This window comes from Chlorocebus sabaeus, chromosome 23 (genome assembly GCF_047675955.1).
Source record: "Chlorocebus sabaeus isolate Y175 chromosome 23, mChlSab1.0.hap1, whole genome shotgun sequence".
NCBI lineage: Eukaryota > Metazoa > Chordata > Mammalia > Primates > Cercopithecidae > Chlorocebus > Chlorocebus sabaeus.
Genome location: NC_132926.1, coordinates 27,279,964 through 27,296,097, shown reverse-complemented (window position 1 = coordinate 27,296,097; position 16,134 = coordinate 27,279,964). Strand labels below are relative to the sequence as shown.

Sequence of the window (16,134 nt, the reverse complement as noted above, 5' to 3'; positions counted from 1 at the left end):
ATTTTTAACAAGCAGTGATTCTGGTGGGTTTCTGTAAGTGCAAGTTTTACTTTTACCACCGGTAGATCACAAATCAAATATCTAGTAAACATTTGTTGAATAAATGAACTACAAATTCCAATGCTACTTGAGTTATGATAAATCTACTTATCCTCTCTATGTAATGCAATTCCTATAGAAATTTACAGATGTTTCATCATAGATGGTTAAGAAAAGTTTATCAGAGACTTTTGATGAATATATTCATTTAAAAAGCTAATAGAAAAGACTCATTACTTTAGGAATAAGAAATAGAAAGACAAGGCTTAGGGGCTAGAAGAGGGAAAGGAGTAGAATGCTGAATTAAAGGCAAGAGATCATTTCAGAAACTCTAAGTTTGCTTTTCCTGTGGGTGAAAACAGATATTATTCCATTAATGTACTGAAGTATCATTCTAATTCTGATAAAATTAAAAAGTGACAGTAAGTTTTAGTGAAGAATATTAGACTGGGTATCAGGATCCAGCATGATAACTACACATACAATGAAAAAGTTCAGATCAAATAGAAGAAACAATGCTTTAGTGAGTTTGGGGAAGCTTGTTATGGGTAAATGGTTTCTCCCAGGAACTGTGACTTATCGTCTGCCACTACTGTCTTCATGAACCCCTGGGGACGTAAGCAGCCCACATAAGCAGTCAGTGCACTAGACCATTTATGACTCTTTCCATCTTTAATATTTTAAGATTAAACTGAAGGAAGAATACTCTCATATTCGTTACGGAATTGCTCAGACACTTACCAAGTGACATGGGGGGTACTGGTGGCCCCCAGGCTAAAGTATATACAGTCTTCTTATGATATGTGCTAGAAATCTGTGGAGGCCTTTAGAAGAGCGGGGAGAGAGAACAAACGGAGATTTAAACAAAAAGGCATAGTGAAAAACAGACCATCTTTTTCTAAAAGGTCCCCATTATAAACGTAACTACCAATAATTGGAGAAAAATAATTCAATGATATCTTGCTCCAAATAGTTGATTGTAAAGTAGTTAATTATAATATTTACATTTAAATTATATTTAAATATCAAATAATGATATTTACTACCAAAACGATTAAGTCCCAAACATATCTTACCCCCACAAAAAATGTTACTCCTACCCATCTAGCCAGAACATATATTATCAACACCCAAATGTATTCACTTTACAGTCATATAAAAGATGACAAGTCATTTTAGACTTACTCTGTGCCATTAACATTTCTTAAACTGAGACAAGATTTCAGGGTAGAGAGATTTTCAGTTTGTGATTGTCTTTTAAAGAAGGCATACTCCTAAGAGTATTTTCGAAGGTTGTGGTAATAGTATGTGATGTGTCAGTAGAGAATGCTTAACTTTGTAGGAAAAAACCAGGCAGCACTGTTATTTCTTTTACCATAAATTATCATACATTCTTTGTATGATTTTAGAATTCCAGAGCCTATGAATAATTAGCAGCTGACTTACTTCCACTAATCTGACAAATTTATAGTAAGCATGCTAGAGAATAAATCAAAATTTCTAAATGAAATTTATATTTTATAAACAGGCTAATTTATACTGTAGCATATTTCTTTTCTTTTTTTGAGACAGAGTCTCGCTCTGTCTCCCAGGCTGGAGCGCAGTGGCGCGATCTCCGCTCACTGCCAGCTCCGCCTCCCGGGTTCACACTATTCTCCCGCCTCAGTCTCCGGAGTAGCTGGGACTACAGGCACCTGCCACCACGTCTGGATAATTTTTTGTATTTCTAGTAGAGATGGGGTTTCAAAGTGTTCGCCAGGATGGTCTTGATCTCCTGACCTCGTGATCCGCCTGCCTCGGCCTCCCAAAGTGCTGGGATTACAGGCGTGAGCCAACGTGCCAGGCCTTAAAATAGTGTTTTATTTGAGAGTTAAAAAAGGAAAATAGTCAACTGCATGTAGGTTCTACATGAGTACTTGGAGAACCGCATATAAAAAGGACAGTTCTGGCCAGGCACAGTGGCTCACATCTGTAATCCCAGCACTTTGGGAGGCTGAGGTGGGCGGATCACAAGGTCAGAAGATCGAGACCATCCTGGCGAACACTGTGAAACCCCATCTCTACTAGAAATACAAAAAATTAGCCAGGCGTGCTGGCAGGTGCCTGTGGTCCCAGCTACTCCGGAGACTGAGGCAGGAGAATTGCTTGAACCCGGAAGGTGGAGGTTTTGGTGAGCTGAGATCCCACCACTGTACTCCAGCCTGGGCAACAAGTGTGAAACTCCGTCTCAAGAAAAAAAAAAAAAAAAAAAGGACAGCTCTGCAGTAAATGATTTTCACTCAGAAATGAATGATCTAAGACAGAGGCTGGCCAACCTTTTCTGTAAATATTTCAGGCTTTGCTAGCCATGTGGTCCCTGCCACAACTACTCCACTCCGCTTTGGTAGTATGAAAGCAGCCAGACAGAATGTAAACAAAGGAGTGTAGCCATGTCACAATAAAATTTTACTTACAGACACTGAAATCTGATTTAATCTTCATATGTCATAAAATATTCTTTTGATATTTCTCCAGCCACTTAAAAAGGTAAAACCATTCTTAATTCATGGACCATGGTTCACCAATGCCTGGTCTAGAACAGTGTTGTCCAATAAGGTAGTCATTAGTCATAGATGCCTCTTGTGCATTTAAAATGGGGAGACTGAGGAACTGAATTCCTATTTCAATTACTTAAAGTATAAATAGCCACATGTGGCTACTGTCAGGCCTCTGAGCCCAAGGTAAGCCATCATATCCCCAGTAACCTGCACGTACACATCCAGATGGCCTAAAGCAACTGAAGATCCACAGAAGTGAAAATAGCTTAACTGATGACATTCCACCATTGTGATTTGTTTCTACCCCACCCTAACTGATCAATGTTCTTTATTTTATTTTATTTTAGTTTTTTGAGACGGAGTTTTGCTTTTGTTACCCAGGCTGGAGTGCAATGGAGCGATATCGGCTCACTGCAACCTCCGCCTCCCGGAATTCAGGCGATTCTCCTGCCTCAGCCTTCCTGAGTAGCCGGGATTACAGGCATGTGCCACCATGCCGGCTAATTTTGTATTTTTAGTAGGGATGGGGTTTCTCCATCTTGGTCAGGCTGGTCTCGAACTTTAGACCTCGGATGATCTGCCCGCCTCGGCCTCCCAAAGTGCTGGGATTATAGGCGTGAGCCTCCGTGCCTGGCCCAATGTTCTTTATAATCTCCCCCACCCTTAAGAAGTTTCTTTGTAATTCTGCCTGCCCTTGAGAATGTACTTTGTGAGATCCACCCCCTGCCCCCAAAACATTGCTCTTAACTCCACCGCCTATCTCAAAACCCGTAAGAACTCATGATAATCCCACCACCTTTGCTGACTTCTTTTCGGACTCAGCCCACCTGCAACCAGGTGAAATAAACAGCCACGATGCTCATACAAAACCTGTTTGGTGATCTCTTCACACGGACATGTGAAATAGCTACCAAACTGAACGACACAGGTTTGGATTCTAATCAAGCCTCTAGAGCAGCAGCGTACAAAAATAAACAACGTAAGCCACAAATATGAACGGTATATACAACCTAAAGTTTTCTAGTAGCCATATTTAAAAAAAGCAAAAAAAAAAAAGTGAAATTTTAATAATGTATTTTATTTAACTCAGCAGACTCAAAATATTATTTAAAATGTAATAAAAAATAAAATAATTATTAAGAGACTTTTAACTTTTTTCAAATATTAAGATTCAGAACTCCGGTGTACTTTACACTTATAGCACATCTCGGTTTGGACTTGGCACCTTTCAAGTGCTCTGTAATTACCTGTAGTTAATGACTGCTGTAGTGGACAATGTAGCTCTACACAGAACTTCTAGTTCATACGAAATATAGGGAACAGGGAAATGAGTTAGAAGCTACCACAAGGAGATAACTGACAAGTGCAAAATGTGGAATAGTTTACCAAACAACTGATTTGTAGTCTTTAAATTGAAAAGGCAATGCTATGAAAAGGAAACTGAGGGATTATTCTTGAGTAGGGGTGTCCAATCTTTTGGCTCCCCTGGGCCACAATGGAAGAAGAATCACCCATTTCTTACTTGTTGGAGTAGGTGTCATACAATCCCACTTTTCCATCATCAGTTCCAAAAGTTAAGCAACCTTCCTTGGTTGGGTGCCAGCACAGCTACAAAAAAAAGAGTTCCCAAGTGAGAATATAAGAAATGGGGCATATAGTTAAAGGAATCCTTACACTACCCTTTAAGTATCCAAAGAGAAAACATTCTTGCTCTGATTTCTTCATTATTTAAAGGAGAAAAAGGTTATTAAAAACAAAGTCAATGTCATCTGTAATCTTTCATCCAAAAAACTGACTGCAGATCTTGTATCTCTCTTTCCAGATATTTTTGTGAATAAGCTTATACACAATTGAAAAAACCAAATGAGTTCAAATACATAAATGATGTGCATTATACGCTGTCGAGTGGGAATACAAGATTCTGGAAGAATTTAGAAAATACAGTTCTATTAATATTAAATAGTTTACAAAATTTGAAAAGATAGATCATAAACTGTCCACAGTAGTTCTCTGGATTATTCAAGTAGGGGACTGGAGTGGAGGGTAAAGTAGGAAAAAAATGTTTCCTTTCTCCATTTTTGTGTTGTTTTTCTTTTTATTTTTTATTATTTTTTTGATTTTCTTTTTAAACCATAGGACTGTATTACCTTTAGATTCAGTAGCCAAAAGAAAGGTATCATTTTAGAGAAAACCAAAAAATCTACACATACCGTTTTGTAACCTGCTTTCCATGTTTTATAATTGACATTTTTCATAAATCATTTATATACTTTTCCATATCAAGGAAGAAAGAATCTACATTATCATTTTCAATAATTTGATGCCATTCCAACATGTGGTTATCTTATAACTTAATGTATTTTCTATGAATATACAGTCAGGCTATTTCTAACTTCTTACTATGAGAAAAAATGCTGAGATGAAAAGTCTTAATAAATTTAAACTCTGGAGGATAATGAGTTTGGTTACAGGATCCTTCTGCTTTCCTAGTTTCAAACTTCACTCAACATACTTTAAAACTTTTGATTACCAACAGAGCTCATTTAAATGAACAGGCATAAAAGAGAATTATTTGAAAAAAAAAAAAGTTCAAAACAAGCTCAAAAAAATCCTTACCGCTGTAACCTTGGACTTGACACCTTGCCAAAAATGTTTCACATCATAGTTGTTCTTTATGGAGAGTGTATTCCATACACGGATCATGCCATCCCCAACACCTATGGCCAAAGAGCCTACGTCCACAGAAGAGAAAGCCAGGCTGTATGCAAACCCACCAAGGGAAGGCAGGGTCCAGCAGCACTCCAGGGTGGCCATGTCCCAGCATTTTACCTGCAAAGATTAATGGTAAGGGCCTAAACATAAAAAAGAACAGAGAAACAAGAAAAATCTGATACGTGAAATGGGATAGGCTCAAAGAATGGGTAAGGATAACGTATGTCTTCCAGTAGGAATCGAAGAAAGCACTGCTAAGAAAAAAAAAATTAGTAATAAATTATGTTGCTTACAGGGATCTTTAAATACATTTATTTCCAAAGATGTCAAGTGAATTCAGGGTTACACAATTAATAAACCAGAACCCACACCTCCTGTCTCCAAGTTCGGGGGTCTTTCTGTCCTACTATAGCACTGGTAACCTCCTCATTTGGCAAACTCTAAGAAGACGGCCTCAGCACAGTGGAAAAATCAAAGAACTGCTCTCTCAAAAGGCAAAACACCTTATCATACCCCGGGAAGGAGGTGCGGTAAGTTTTTAATCATCACTTGATGATTAAAAAGAGACAGGCTTGGGAGAAAACGAAGTCTACCAAATAATCCCAGTTTAACTGCAAAACAGTAAGGTAATAGGCTTTCAAATAAAGTCAATAGTCTCTGAAAGATTTCTATTCTGCTCAACTACAAACCAGGATAAACCATAGCATGAGGACCTAACACAGGGGTGTCGAATCTTTTGGCTTCCTGGGGCCACAGTGGAAGCAGAATTGTCTTGGGCCACACATAAAATACACTAAAACTAGGCTGGGCATGGTGGTTCCTGCCTGTAATCCCAGCACTCTGGGAGGCTGAGGCAGGTGGATCATGAGGTCAGGAGATCGAGGCCATCCTGGCTAACACAGTGAAACCCTGTCTCTACTAAACACACACACACACAAAAGTTAGCTGGGTGCAGGTGTGCATGCCTGTAGTCCCAGCTACTTGGGAGGCTTAGTCAGGAGAATGGCGTGAACCCAGGAGGTGGAGCTTGCAGTGAGCTGAGATCGCGCCACTGCACTCCAGCCTGGGAGACAGAGCGAGACTCCATCTCAAAAAAAAGAAAAAAAACCCACTAACAACAGCTGATGAGCTTAAAACCATCCTGAGCCATGGGTTGGACAAGCTTGACCTAATATATCCTTCCCTGGGCAAAACTACCCTTCTTTATCATGTCTGCTTTAACAAAAAACCATTTTGGTGGGTCTTCACATTCTCCCTACATGTGAGCTATTGATATATTCAGTGCTGATCTGTAGCAGTAACTCTGAAATTGGAGTCAGGGGTGGGGTATTATGACTTGACAGGTGCTTTGAAAAAGCCCTCTAATCCCACCCAAGTTGTAAACTGCTGCTCTACAATGCTGAGTGAAAATAAGCAGCTCTTACATCTCTATCCATTGATGTGGAAAGTAATAGCTGTTTGTCATCCTCTGTTTGTAAAGGACATAAATTAAACACAATTCTTGAATGATTTTGCCCTTCTGATGAGGCACTGAAGAGGGTGTATTTCCGTCTCCAAGATTGAGTGAGATCCCATTGCAACAGTTCACCTCTGTGAAGGAAAAACATAAGCATTAGTTCTTTTACAAACAATCTGAAAACAAGTGACTGTTGAGTCACAGAGTCTAGGCTCATAGCTGCAAAATGATTTGTCTTTTAAGGAGAGAAAAATTACATATTCTGAAAATACGCACAAAATATCTCTGGGAAGGCTGGGTGCAGTAGCTCACATCTGTAATCTCAGCACTCTGGGAGGCTGAGGCAGGAGGATAGCTTGGAGCCCAGATCTCAAGAAGAGCCTAGGCAACAAAGTGAGACTGTCTCTACAAACAATTAAAAAATTAGTTGGGCATGGTGGTGCACACCTATGGTCCCAGTTACTTGGGAGGCTGAGGTGGGAGAATTGCTTGAGCCCAGGAGGTTGAGGCTGCAGTGAGCTGTGTTTGCATCACTGCATTCAAGCCTGGATAACAGAGCAAGACTCTGTTTAAAAAAAAAAAAAAAAAAAAAAAAAAAATTAGCCACAGAAAGGGGAACCAAGTAGCCAGGGAAGACAGGACAGTTTATGATATAATTTCATTCTTCTTGAACCATGTGAGTATACTGGACTACCCTTTAAACAGATTTATCCCCAGTCACTAGAAGTAGGTAGTCAATGAACTCTGTTTACTGAATGGGCATAGCCATCCACCCTAAGAGAAAATATTATAACCATCTCCCCTTTCTACACATGAAGTGACTGAAGCTCAGAAAAGTAAAGGGTCTTGCTCACGAATACAAGGCAGTAAGTGACAAAGTGATTCTGAAATTTAGTTCTGACTTCAGAGTCCATATTCCTAACTGCCAGACTATACTTATTTGATCTTTTTACAGCTCTGTTAGTAGACAGCACAGGCATCAGTCTCATAATTTTTCCATTTCAAATGAGGTCCATCATAATACAAGCCTTGGCCATTATTTTCTCCATCTACAAAGAGAAACCTAGGAGTCCTTGAGGCCAAATAGAAAAACAAAACATATCTAAGAAAGCATGACCATAAAAGACTTACCCAAAACAGCTAGATACCAGCTGTGTTGGCTGATTGCTGGGCCAATGGAGTGTCAACCAAAGGCGCTCTTTAACAGTTGGGTCTATACTCCCTCCTCTTCTCTTAAGAAAGGGCAATTTCAAAATCATCACCCCTGCAGATTAAAAGGAAGGCCAATGGGCACTCAAAATAGTGAAATTACATGCATGACATTGCTGGCAGTTCACAATACACAGTCTGAGCTGTAAAAGCTTGTTAGTTTGGTTACTTAGAATTCAGATCTCATTTTCCAATAGTTACAATTATAACCATTATAATGGTTATATTTTTAACCACTATAAATAGTGGTTAATACTAGTCTAGCTACATTTAGGTCAAATAAGCTTCCATAAGCTATCTTGACAACCTCAACATATTAAGAGTATATTTTCTTTTTTTGGCCAGGCACGGTGGCTCATGCCTGTAATCCCAGCACTTTGGGAGGCTGAGGCAAGCAGATCATGAAGTCAGGAGATGGAGTGGATGAGTGGGTATGCAAAATGTGGGACATGCATACAATGGAATATTATTCAGCCTTAGAAAGGAAGGATATGCTGATGTACGGTACAACATCAACGAACCTCAGGGATATATGCTAAGTGAAATAAGCCAATCACAAAAAGACATATCATATGTCTAATTTCACTCAAAGAAAATACTCAAGAGTAGTCAAAATCATAGAGCAGAAAGCAGATGATGGTTGCCAGGGCCCGGGGGAGGCGAGAATGGAGAGTAGAATTCTGGAGACAGGTGGCTGTGACAGTTGCACAACTTTAGGGTATACTTAATACCACTTAAATGTACACTTAAAAGTGATAAAAATGGCAAATATTATATTTTCCACCACAGTTTAAAAAACTGAGAGAAAAAAAATAAAATGGAGAAGCCCGCTAGAAAGAGAAAAGATTTTTACTATAAAGGTTATATTCCCTAATATACTATAAATATTCATTATGCCTAGAGTTTCTCTTAATTTTTAAACTTAACGAGAAAAGTTCTGTTCAAAGAGAAATTTGGGAACGCTAAATGATTGAGGGGCTCTATAATTTGGATAAAATGAGCTTTTACACATAATTCCAGGCTGGGGGTATGTTATTCTGCATTTGTGCATTAAAAGCTCTAACTCTTGAGATCTTTTCCATTCTCCTGCCCTAGGCCATATCATGTTCTAATATTCCCATTTTTATTACAAATATTCTGCTCTCCATGCCAAACAGTGACCCTTTTATAAACCAAGAGGTCCTTGTTTTCTTCTGGAATGCATGGGAAATACTCATCTCTAAGGCCAGATGCTGAGAGAATAGACAGTTCTAGCCCAGGTTCAAACGAGGAAGCAGAATTCTAGACCGAAAAGTGAAGAACTGCTCTCAGATAGATGACACATCCACAGGACAATAACACAGAACAAAAAACCCTCTACTTCCACCAGATCAACACAGGTTACATCACAAAAGAAAGATCAATCTTACCTCGGCCTCTAGAACAGCTCCAGATTCGAATGGTTTGATCTTTGCTTCCAGTGGCTAAGTAGCAGCCTTTTGTTACTGGAGCTTGTGCCACAGCATTCCCATTGGTAACTTCAGCTTCTTCTATGAGATAGGTAGCAATTTTGCTTTTAATTTGCATTAAACACGCACTAATATAAAACAATTAGTTTGCAAGAGTTCCCAAAACGTAGCTATCTCTTTCATAGGTCTGAACTATAAAATTTGAAGTTTTATGTATAATTAAAATGATATAATTCAGCCGGGCACAGTGGCTCACGCCTGTAATCCCAGCACTTTGGGAGGCTGAGGCAAGTGGATCACCTAAGGTCGGGAGTTCAAGACCAGCCTGACCAACATGGAGAAACCTGTCTCTACTAAAAATACAAGATTAGCTGGGCATGGTGGCGCATGCCTGTAATCCCAGCTACTTGGGAGGCTGAGGCAGGAGAATCGCTTGAACCTGGGAGGCAGAGGTTGCGGTGAGCTGAGATCGTGCTCCAGCCTAGGCAACAAGAGCGAAACTCTGTCTCCAGAAATAAATAAATAAATAAGCGATAAAATGATATAATTGTACCCACTCTGTTCTTCAGGCCTCAAGAGTACTGAACCTTCCCTTAAACCATCTCTACCTGAAGTTTCCTCTTGGTTTATAGACAAACAATCTTCACCAGGCAGGGGACACCAGGCTATGGAGTGGATTTCATCATCATGGCCTCGAAGCCTATGAATAACTTCTCCTTTCTTACTGATGTCAATTATCACCACTATGCCATCCTTGTAGCTAAAAAACAAGAGTTAGAAATATTACTAAAAAAATGAAGACAGAACAGAGTCTCTAGCAAACATTTTGGCTTAGAGTTACCATTGGCGCATTCCTTAAAGTTAGGTGCATTTGGGGTGGCGGAGGAGGGAAGAGGACAAAAAATAATTTTGTTTTTTCCTTTTTTTAAATGTGCTCACCTTATGTCTCCTGGTTTTGTTAAAACCCTTCTCTCTAGGATCAAACTCTTGGCACTAGGTAATTCTATGTACGTTGCCTGGTACAAAGCTCACAGTGGACCATGATTTTGTTCTAAGGGAACTTTCATAGTTTTTGCAAGTGTCCAGCAACTTTTCTTTTTTTTTTTTCCCCTCTCTGTTGTCCAGGCTGGAGTGCAGTGGCACAATCACCACTTACTGCAGCCTTGACTTCCCAGGCTCAAGCAATCCTCCCACCTCAGCCTCCCAGAGTAGCTGGGACTACAGGTGCGTGCAATGCTCAGCTAATTTTTGAATTTTTTTTGCAGAGATGGGGTTTCACCATGTTGCTCATGGCTTGTCTCGAACTCCTGGGCTCAAGTAATCTACCTGTGTTGGCCTCCCAAAGTGATGAGATTACAGGCGTGAGCCACCACACCTGGCCAACTTTTCTAATTAGAGATAATTTTGTCCTAGTGCACTGGAAAATAATCTCTTTTTTAGAAGTGATACTACTTTTTTAACTGTGAACTTAACAAAAGTTGCAGAATTCTACACTCTAGACCTGCATATTCCAAGGCTGTCATTTTATGAACTCACAAGAAACTGAGAAATTCTAATAGCTTTTTAAAAATGAATTATTTCAGACACATAAAAAAAGTAATCTACCACCCTGCCTAAGAAAAATAATTACCAATAAAGCTGAAGCCCTCTGTACATTCCACCTCAATCAAACCTCTCTCCTTGTCAGATCTCTTCTCCTTTTCTTCCTTTACCCAGAGGTCAAACTCTATTTGTGAATTGTGTTATATCATTCCTAGCCTTTCTTTGTATATATTCCTAAATAAGATATAGATTTTGCATATTTTAAAACTGCATATAAATGCTATCATCTGTTTTCCTGCAGCTTGTTTTTTTCACTCATTCTGTTTGTAAGTCATCCATGTTGATACAAGTAACTCTAGTTCCTGGCCAGTCATTACACTATTGTATTAGTACTGCAGTGTGTGAATATATCAAAGTTTATTCATTTTCCTTTTGAAGGGCTTCCATTTTTTACAACAACAAAAAAAATGCTATTAATGTTCATGTACATGTCTAAGACAATTTCAGGTTTGATGCCCAGTAATAGAACTGCCAGGATGTTAAGATACATGCATCTTTATTAGAAAGTACAAAACTGCATTCTACAAAGTTGTTGTACCTATTCACACTTCCTACACATTAGAGCATTTGACAGGGAAGAACACCAGCACAGCTTTATTTACTTTTTTTAAAAAAGAAAGACATACTAGAGTATGTCAACCTTTGAAGAGCTGGACTTTGAAAACTGCCAAGTTATGCAACCTAATTGTCAACAGATTAAGCTATTTAGAAATCTGAATCAAGCTTTCTGGGAATAATACTATTTTGAAGATCCTCCCCTGACCCCTGCCTACTACCTTTCTGTTCATCCTCTCTAGCAACTCTACTGCAACGCTGCTTCCACTTCAAGAGACTGCCGATCTAGTCCATTTCCATTTTCACTATCACTATCACTCACCCACACCTGTCTTTCCATACTTCCCCCAACCCAATGCAGCACAGATTTCATGATCCATCACTATCATTGACTTTTTTTTTTTTTTTTTTTTTTAAATAAGAGTCTTGCTCTGTTGCCCAGGCCGGAGTGCAGTGGCGCAATCTCGGCTCACCGCAACCTCCACCTCCCATGTTCACACTGTTCTCCTGCCTCACCCTCCTGAGTAGCTGGGATAACAGGTGTGCATCAACACGTCTGGCTAATTTTTGTTTGTTTTTTTGAGATGGAGTTTTGCTCCTGTTGCCCAGGCTGGAATGCAATAGATCAATCCTGGCTCACCACAACCTCCGCCTCCCGGGTTGAAGTGATTCTCCTGCTTCAGCCTCCCGAGTAGCTGGGATTACAGGCATGCGCCACTACACTTAATTTTGTATTTTTAGTAGAGACGGGGTTTCTCCATGTTGGTCAGGCTGGTCTTGAACTCCCGACCACAGGTGATTTGCCTGCCTTGGCCTCCCAAAGTGCTAGGATTACAGGCGTGCACCACCGTGCTCAGCCTAATTTTTTAATTTTTAGTAGAGATGGGATTTCACCATGTTGGCCGGGCTGGTGTTGAACTCCTGACCTCAGGTGATCCGCCTGCCTTGGCCTCCCAAAGTGCTGGGATTACAGGTGTGAGCCCCTGCGCCTTATCATCGACTTTTAAAACTACCCGTACTCCCCGTCTCCTTCTCCCTCAAGAGTACTTACTCCACAAAGCCCCAAACCTGGCTGAATCCAACCATCTCCTTTCTCAAACAGTTTGGGTTTACTTTAAATTAACGGTCATGATTCTTTGTTTGCCACTCAACAGTGAACATCGAGCCTATGATTTTCCTTAGCACATTCATTTTCCTATTCTCTTTGACCATTTTCATACCTCTTTGCATACCCAGTTTCAACCCCATGGTGACTTGACTTTACCACTCTGACTTATGCCACACTGAGAAAATCAGAAATCCCAGAATGGAACACCTTCTTCTTCCAAACACATCTACAAATCTACCTGCACCTATTTCCATATTCCCAGCTGTTCTTTCTTCTTGTCATCTGAATCCAATCCCCTCTTGACTTTTCAGCATCACCCCTGCATTTATCATAGTTCACTCCTGCAACTAGCTCTTCCTCTTTTCAAGCCTTACTTCCATCAGCATAAAAACAGGTCCCCTGTATTTCCCATTTAATACTCCCTTGACCCCATCTATCCCCTCTGGCTTCATGTCTATGCACATTTTTACAACAAACTTTGTGAAAGAGTTGTTGTCTCTTTGTATACCTCTATTACCTTAGCCCCCAGTCTTTCAAATTCACTCCAGTCAGAATTTCTCCTTCAACATTCTAGGGAAATTGCTTAAGTCTTCAAATTAGAGAAAATAGACATCTTTCAATGAGAAGTACATGAAATAGTGAAGGAAAGGGGGATTGTGTGAAACAACCTTGGTGATCAATGAGGAAACAGATCCCAATGCCATATCACTTTCCCAATCTAGACGGAGCGCTCAGAACTAGAGAGACCCAGCAAAGTCATCTGACACCTGGGAGTTCATGTTATATCAAAGGGCAGTAGAGAAAGCGAAAAAGGTGAAAGAGGACATTTCCTACATTTAAAGGTTGACTGGAGGAGTTAGATATGAAGAACCAAGAAGGTACAGTACCATGGAAACCAAGGAAACAAAAACAGAGGGAGTGGCAGAAACAGTAAGGACCTGGAGGAATAAATGATGCCAAGGGCTCAGGGGGTGGTTAACATCTGTAGATGGTTTTCTTTGAGGAATAAAAGGACAGAAGAAGATAAAGAACATGCAAAACACGATCATAAACAAACAAAAATCATCAATACAGATGGCACAGTACTTACCCAATGGCTACTAAATCTTCATGATGAGGTGAACAAGTAAGACAGAAAATTGTTCTGGGTTCTATAAAGAGGTGCTGGCTGTCATTTCTGTTAAGCCAGTAACAAAAAACTACTCCTTTTTCATCCCCAGATACTATTAAGTCCTTTACTCGAGGAGACCAATGTAATGTTGATATTGTATGCTTTAAAACAAAACAAAAATTTGTTGTCAATGCTGAAGTTTTACTTAATTTTTAACTTGTATCACAAACCAGCATAATGCTACATATATACATTAAAAGTAGTTAATACTTATTAGTAGCACTTGTTTAGCAACACGATATTAACAAAATGGTAGGAAGATTTAGACTACTGGGAATCAAACAACCACTAAAAATTTTTTTAATAGCTTAATGCAAAGTTCTTACAAAGATTAAGTAAGCTTTTTCCTTTCCTTTGTTCTCTCAAAAGGCAGGTATATCAAGTAACTATATAGCTTAGAAATGAGTTTCACGCATTTACCATCTATATCAGGAGTCCATTTATATCAATCACCAGAGGGTAACTGTTTTAGACCCTGTGGGCCATACCATGCCTGTTGCAACTACTCAACTCCTGTAGCATGAAAGCAGTCATAGACAATGCTTAAATGAATTAGTGTGGTTGTATTCTAAGAAAACCCATTTACAAAAGCAGTTTGCCAACCTCCGGTTTGTATGTATCTCCTCTCAAAAAAAGTTGAGATATCTTACAATATGGTTTCTTATCTAATTAATGAACACAATTACAAGTTACTTTGCACAGATGAGCTAGCAAAACTAGCTTGCAACAGAAGAACCCTTAGCACAGATATATAAAAACGGTCTGAGAAACCAGTAAGCCATGGTACCTGATGGAGTGCATGTTCTGTCACAACTGTTTTTGTCTCTACATCCCATATTTTCACAGTTCCATCGTCGGAGCTGGTGGCACAGAGGTTGTACTGACCAGGGTGATGAGAAAATGTGAAGCCGGAGACCCTTTCGGTGTGTCCCACCAATTCTCCTATGACTTCAAGCAAAACCAGACGCTAGGTTAATCCAAGTGCTATCCAAGGTTCCTGGCAGAATCATACTGTTGTTGGATGATGAGTGAGCAGATGCTTTGGCGTTACTTAACCCATGGTATAACTGAAAACCGAAGGACTTACAATCAGAATTCCCAAGTGCTGATATTGGCTGTGCCACGTGACTTCGAACAAGCCTCTGTGCCTCAGCTTCTCAACTGTGAAATGAATGTTGATATACTTTGCTCTGCTTAGTTCACAGACTGGAAAGCAGCTCAAATTATGTGAAAGTGATTTTTATTTAGATGTGGCCAGAATAAATTACCTGGCACGTCATATCCTAAGGCACAATCAAAGCCTAGTTTGGAGCCTGAAAGCATCTGGTTTAACCCATTCATCTTACAGTAAGGAAGGCCACACGTTGCAGGATCTTGCTTAGGGCCTGCAGCTGTAGTCAAACCCCAACCCCAGGAAGGCTCCCGGCGGGCTGGCGCGCACCGGGCTGGGCGGGGGAGCCATATAAATGGCCGGGACTATACAAGGCTAACTGTTCAGTAAGCAATCGGTCCCACGTGGAAGCTCCAGGAGGCGGGACCGCTCGGCCACAGCATGGTGTAGCTCATGCTGGAGACCAGAAGCAACTCAGCTTAGTGACTGTGGGATGCCTCTCCTCCCAGCCTGGGCCTCAGTTTCCCTAGCTGTAGAAAACGGGGTGGCTGGAGACGTCCACTCGGCGCCTCTTGGGAGCGCAGAAAGGGCAGGAAGTCTCGAGCTCAAGGGTGGTGAGTTACCTCGAAACGGGGGTGTCCCAGGACTCTCGCCTGCGCCCGGGCCCACGCGGACAAGGAAGACGGAGGTCCGCGCGGCGAAGCCAAAGAGGCCGCCGGGCACGGCATCGCTGCAGCGGGCGCAGTACCAGTTGGGGGAGGGCGGCAGCGTCCGCGGCTCCTGCCCCATAACTACAAGCCGTCGGAGTCAAGAGAAGCAGCCACAACCGAACGCTCGTAGCCTCACGCCTTAGACAGGGAGTGGGGCGGGGTGAATTCCGAGCCCCGCCTTCTCGGGCAGTCGCTACGGTGCGCGTCGAGGTCCAGCCAGCACCGCGCGTTCCGTTCCCGCTGCCGGCAGGCTGGGAAGGGCGGGACCGCGTGTGCTGCGTTGGCCCTCAGTACCTAGCCCGCGGGAGGAGGTGCGCCACAACCCTGGCCAGGATCGGATGTTTCCTGAGCACAGCCCCGAGGTTAAGCATTCTCACTTCGCACAGAAAGGCACAAAATTAGAGGATTAGACTAGTAGAACCAACGCTCCACGCTACCAGTTTATTCTTTGGATCCCTTCGACCACTATCCTGTCC

General features: G+C 41.0%; 1 protein-coding gene across 2 annotated transcripts in view; it reads right to left on the bottom strand.

The window, feature by feature from the left end:
* GEMIN5 (gem nuclear organelle associated protein 5) overlaps positions 1-15,828 on the bottom strand; it is a 49,502-nt gene extending 33,674 nt beyond the window's left edge. Inside the window, exons 1-10 of one of the 2 annotated variants that reach the window (XM_008015111.3) lie at positions 15,572-15,828; positions 14,625-14,785; positions 13,757-13,938; positions 10,010-10,161; positions 9,363-9,479; positions 7,876-8,008; positions 6,713-6,878; positions 5,193-5,405; positions 4,099-4,184; positions 781-863 (exon numbers count right to left, since the gene is read on the bottom strand). In XM_008015111.3, the coding sequence (XP_008013302.1) occupies positions 781-863; positions 4,099-4,184; positions 5,193-5,405; positions 6,713-6,878; positions 7,876-8,008; positions 9,363-9,479; positions 10,010-10,161; positions 13,757-13,938; positions 14,625-14,785; positions 15,572-15,737 (1,459 nt within the window). In that variant the 5' untranslated portion in view covers positions 15,738-15,828. Of the gene's footprint in view, positions 1-780; positions 864-4,098; positions 4,185-5,192; positions 5,406-6,712; positions 6,879-7,875; positions 8,009-9,362; positions 9,483-10,009; positions 10,162-13,756; positions 13,939-14,624; positions 14,786-15,571 lie in introns of both variants that reach the window. The other variant, XM_008015110.3, reaches the window with a different exon arrangement.
* Between the last annotated feature and the right edge of the window lie 306 nt (positions 15,829-16,134).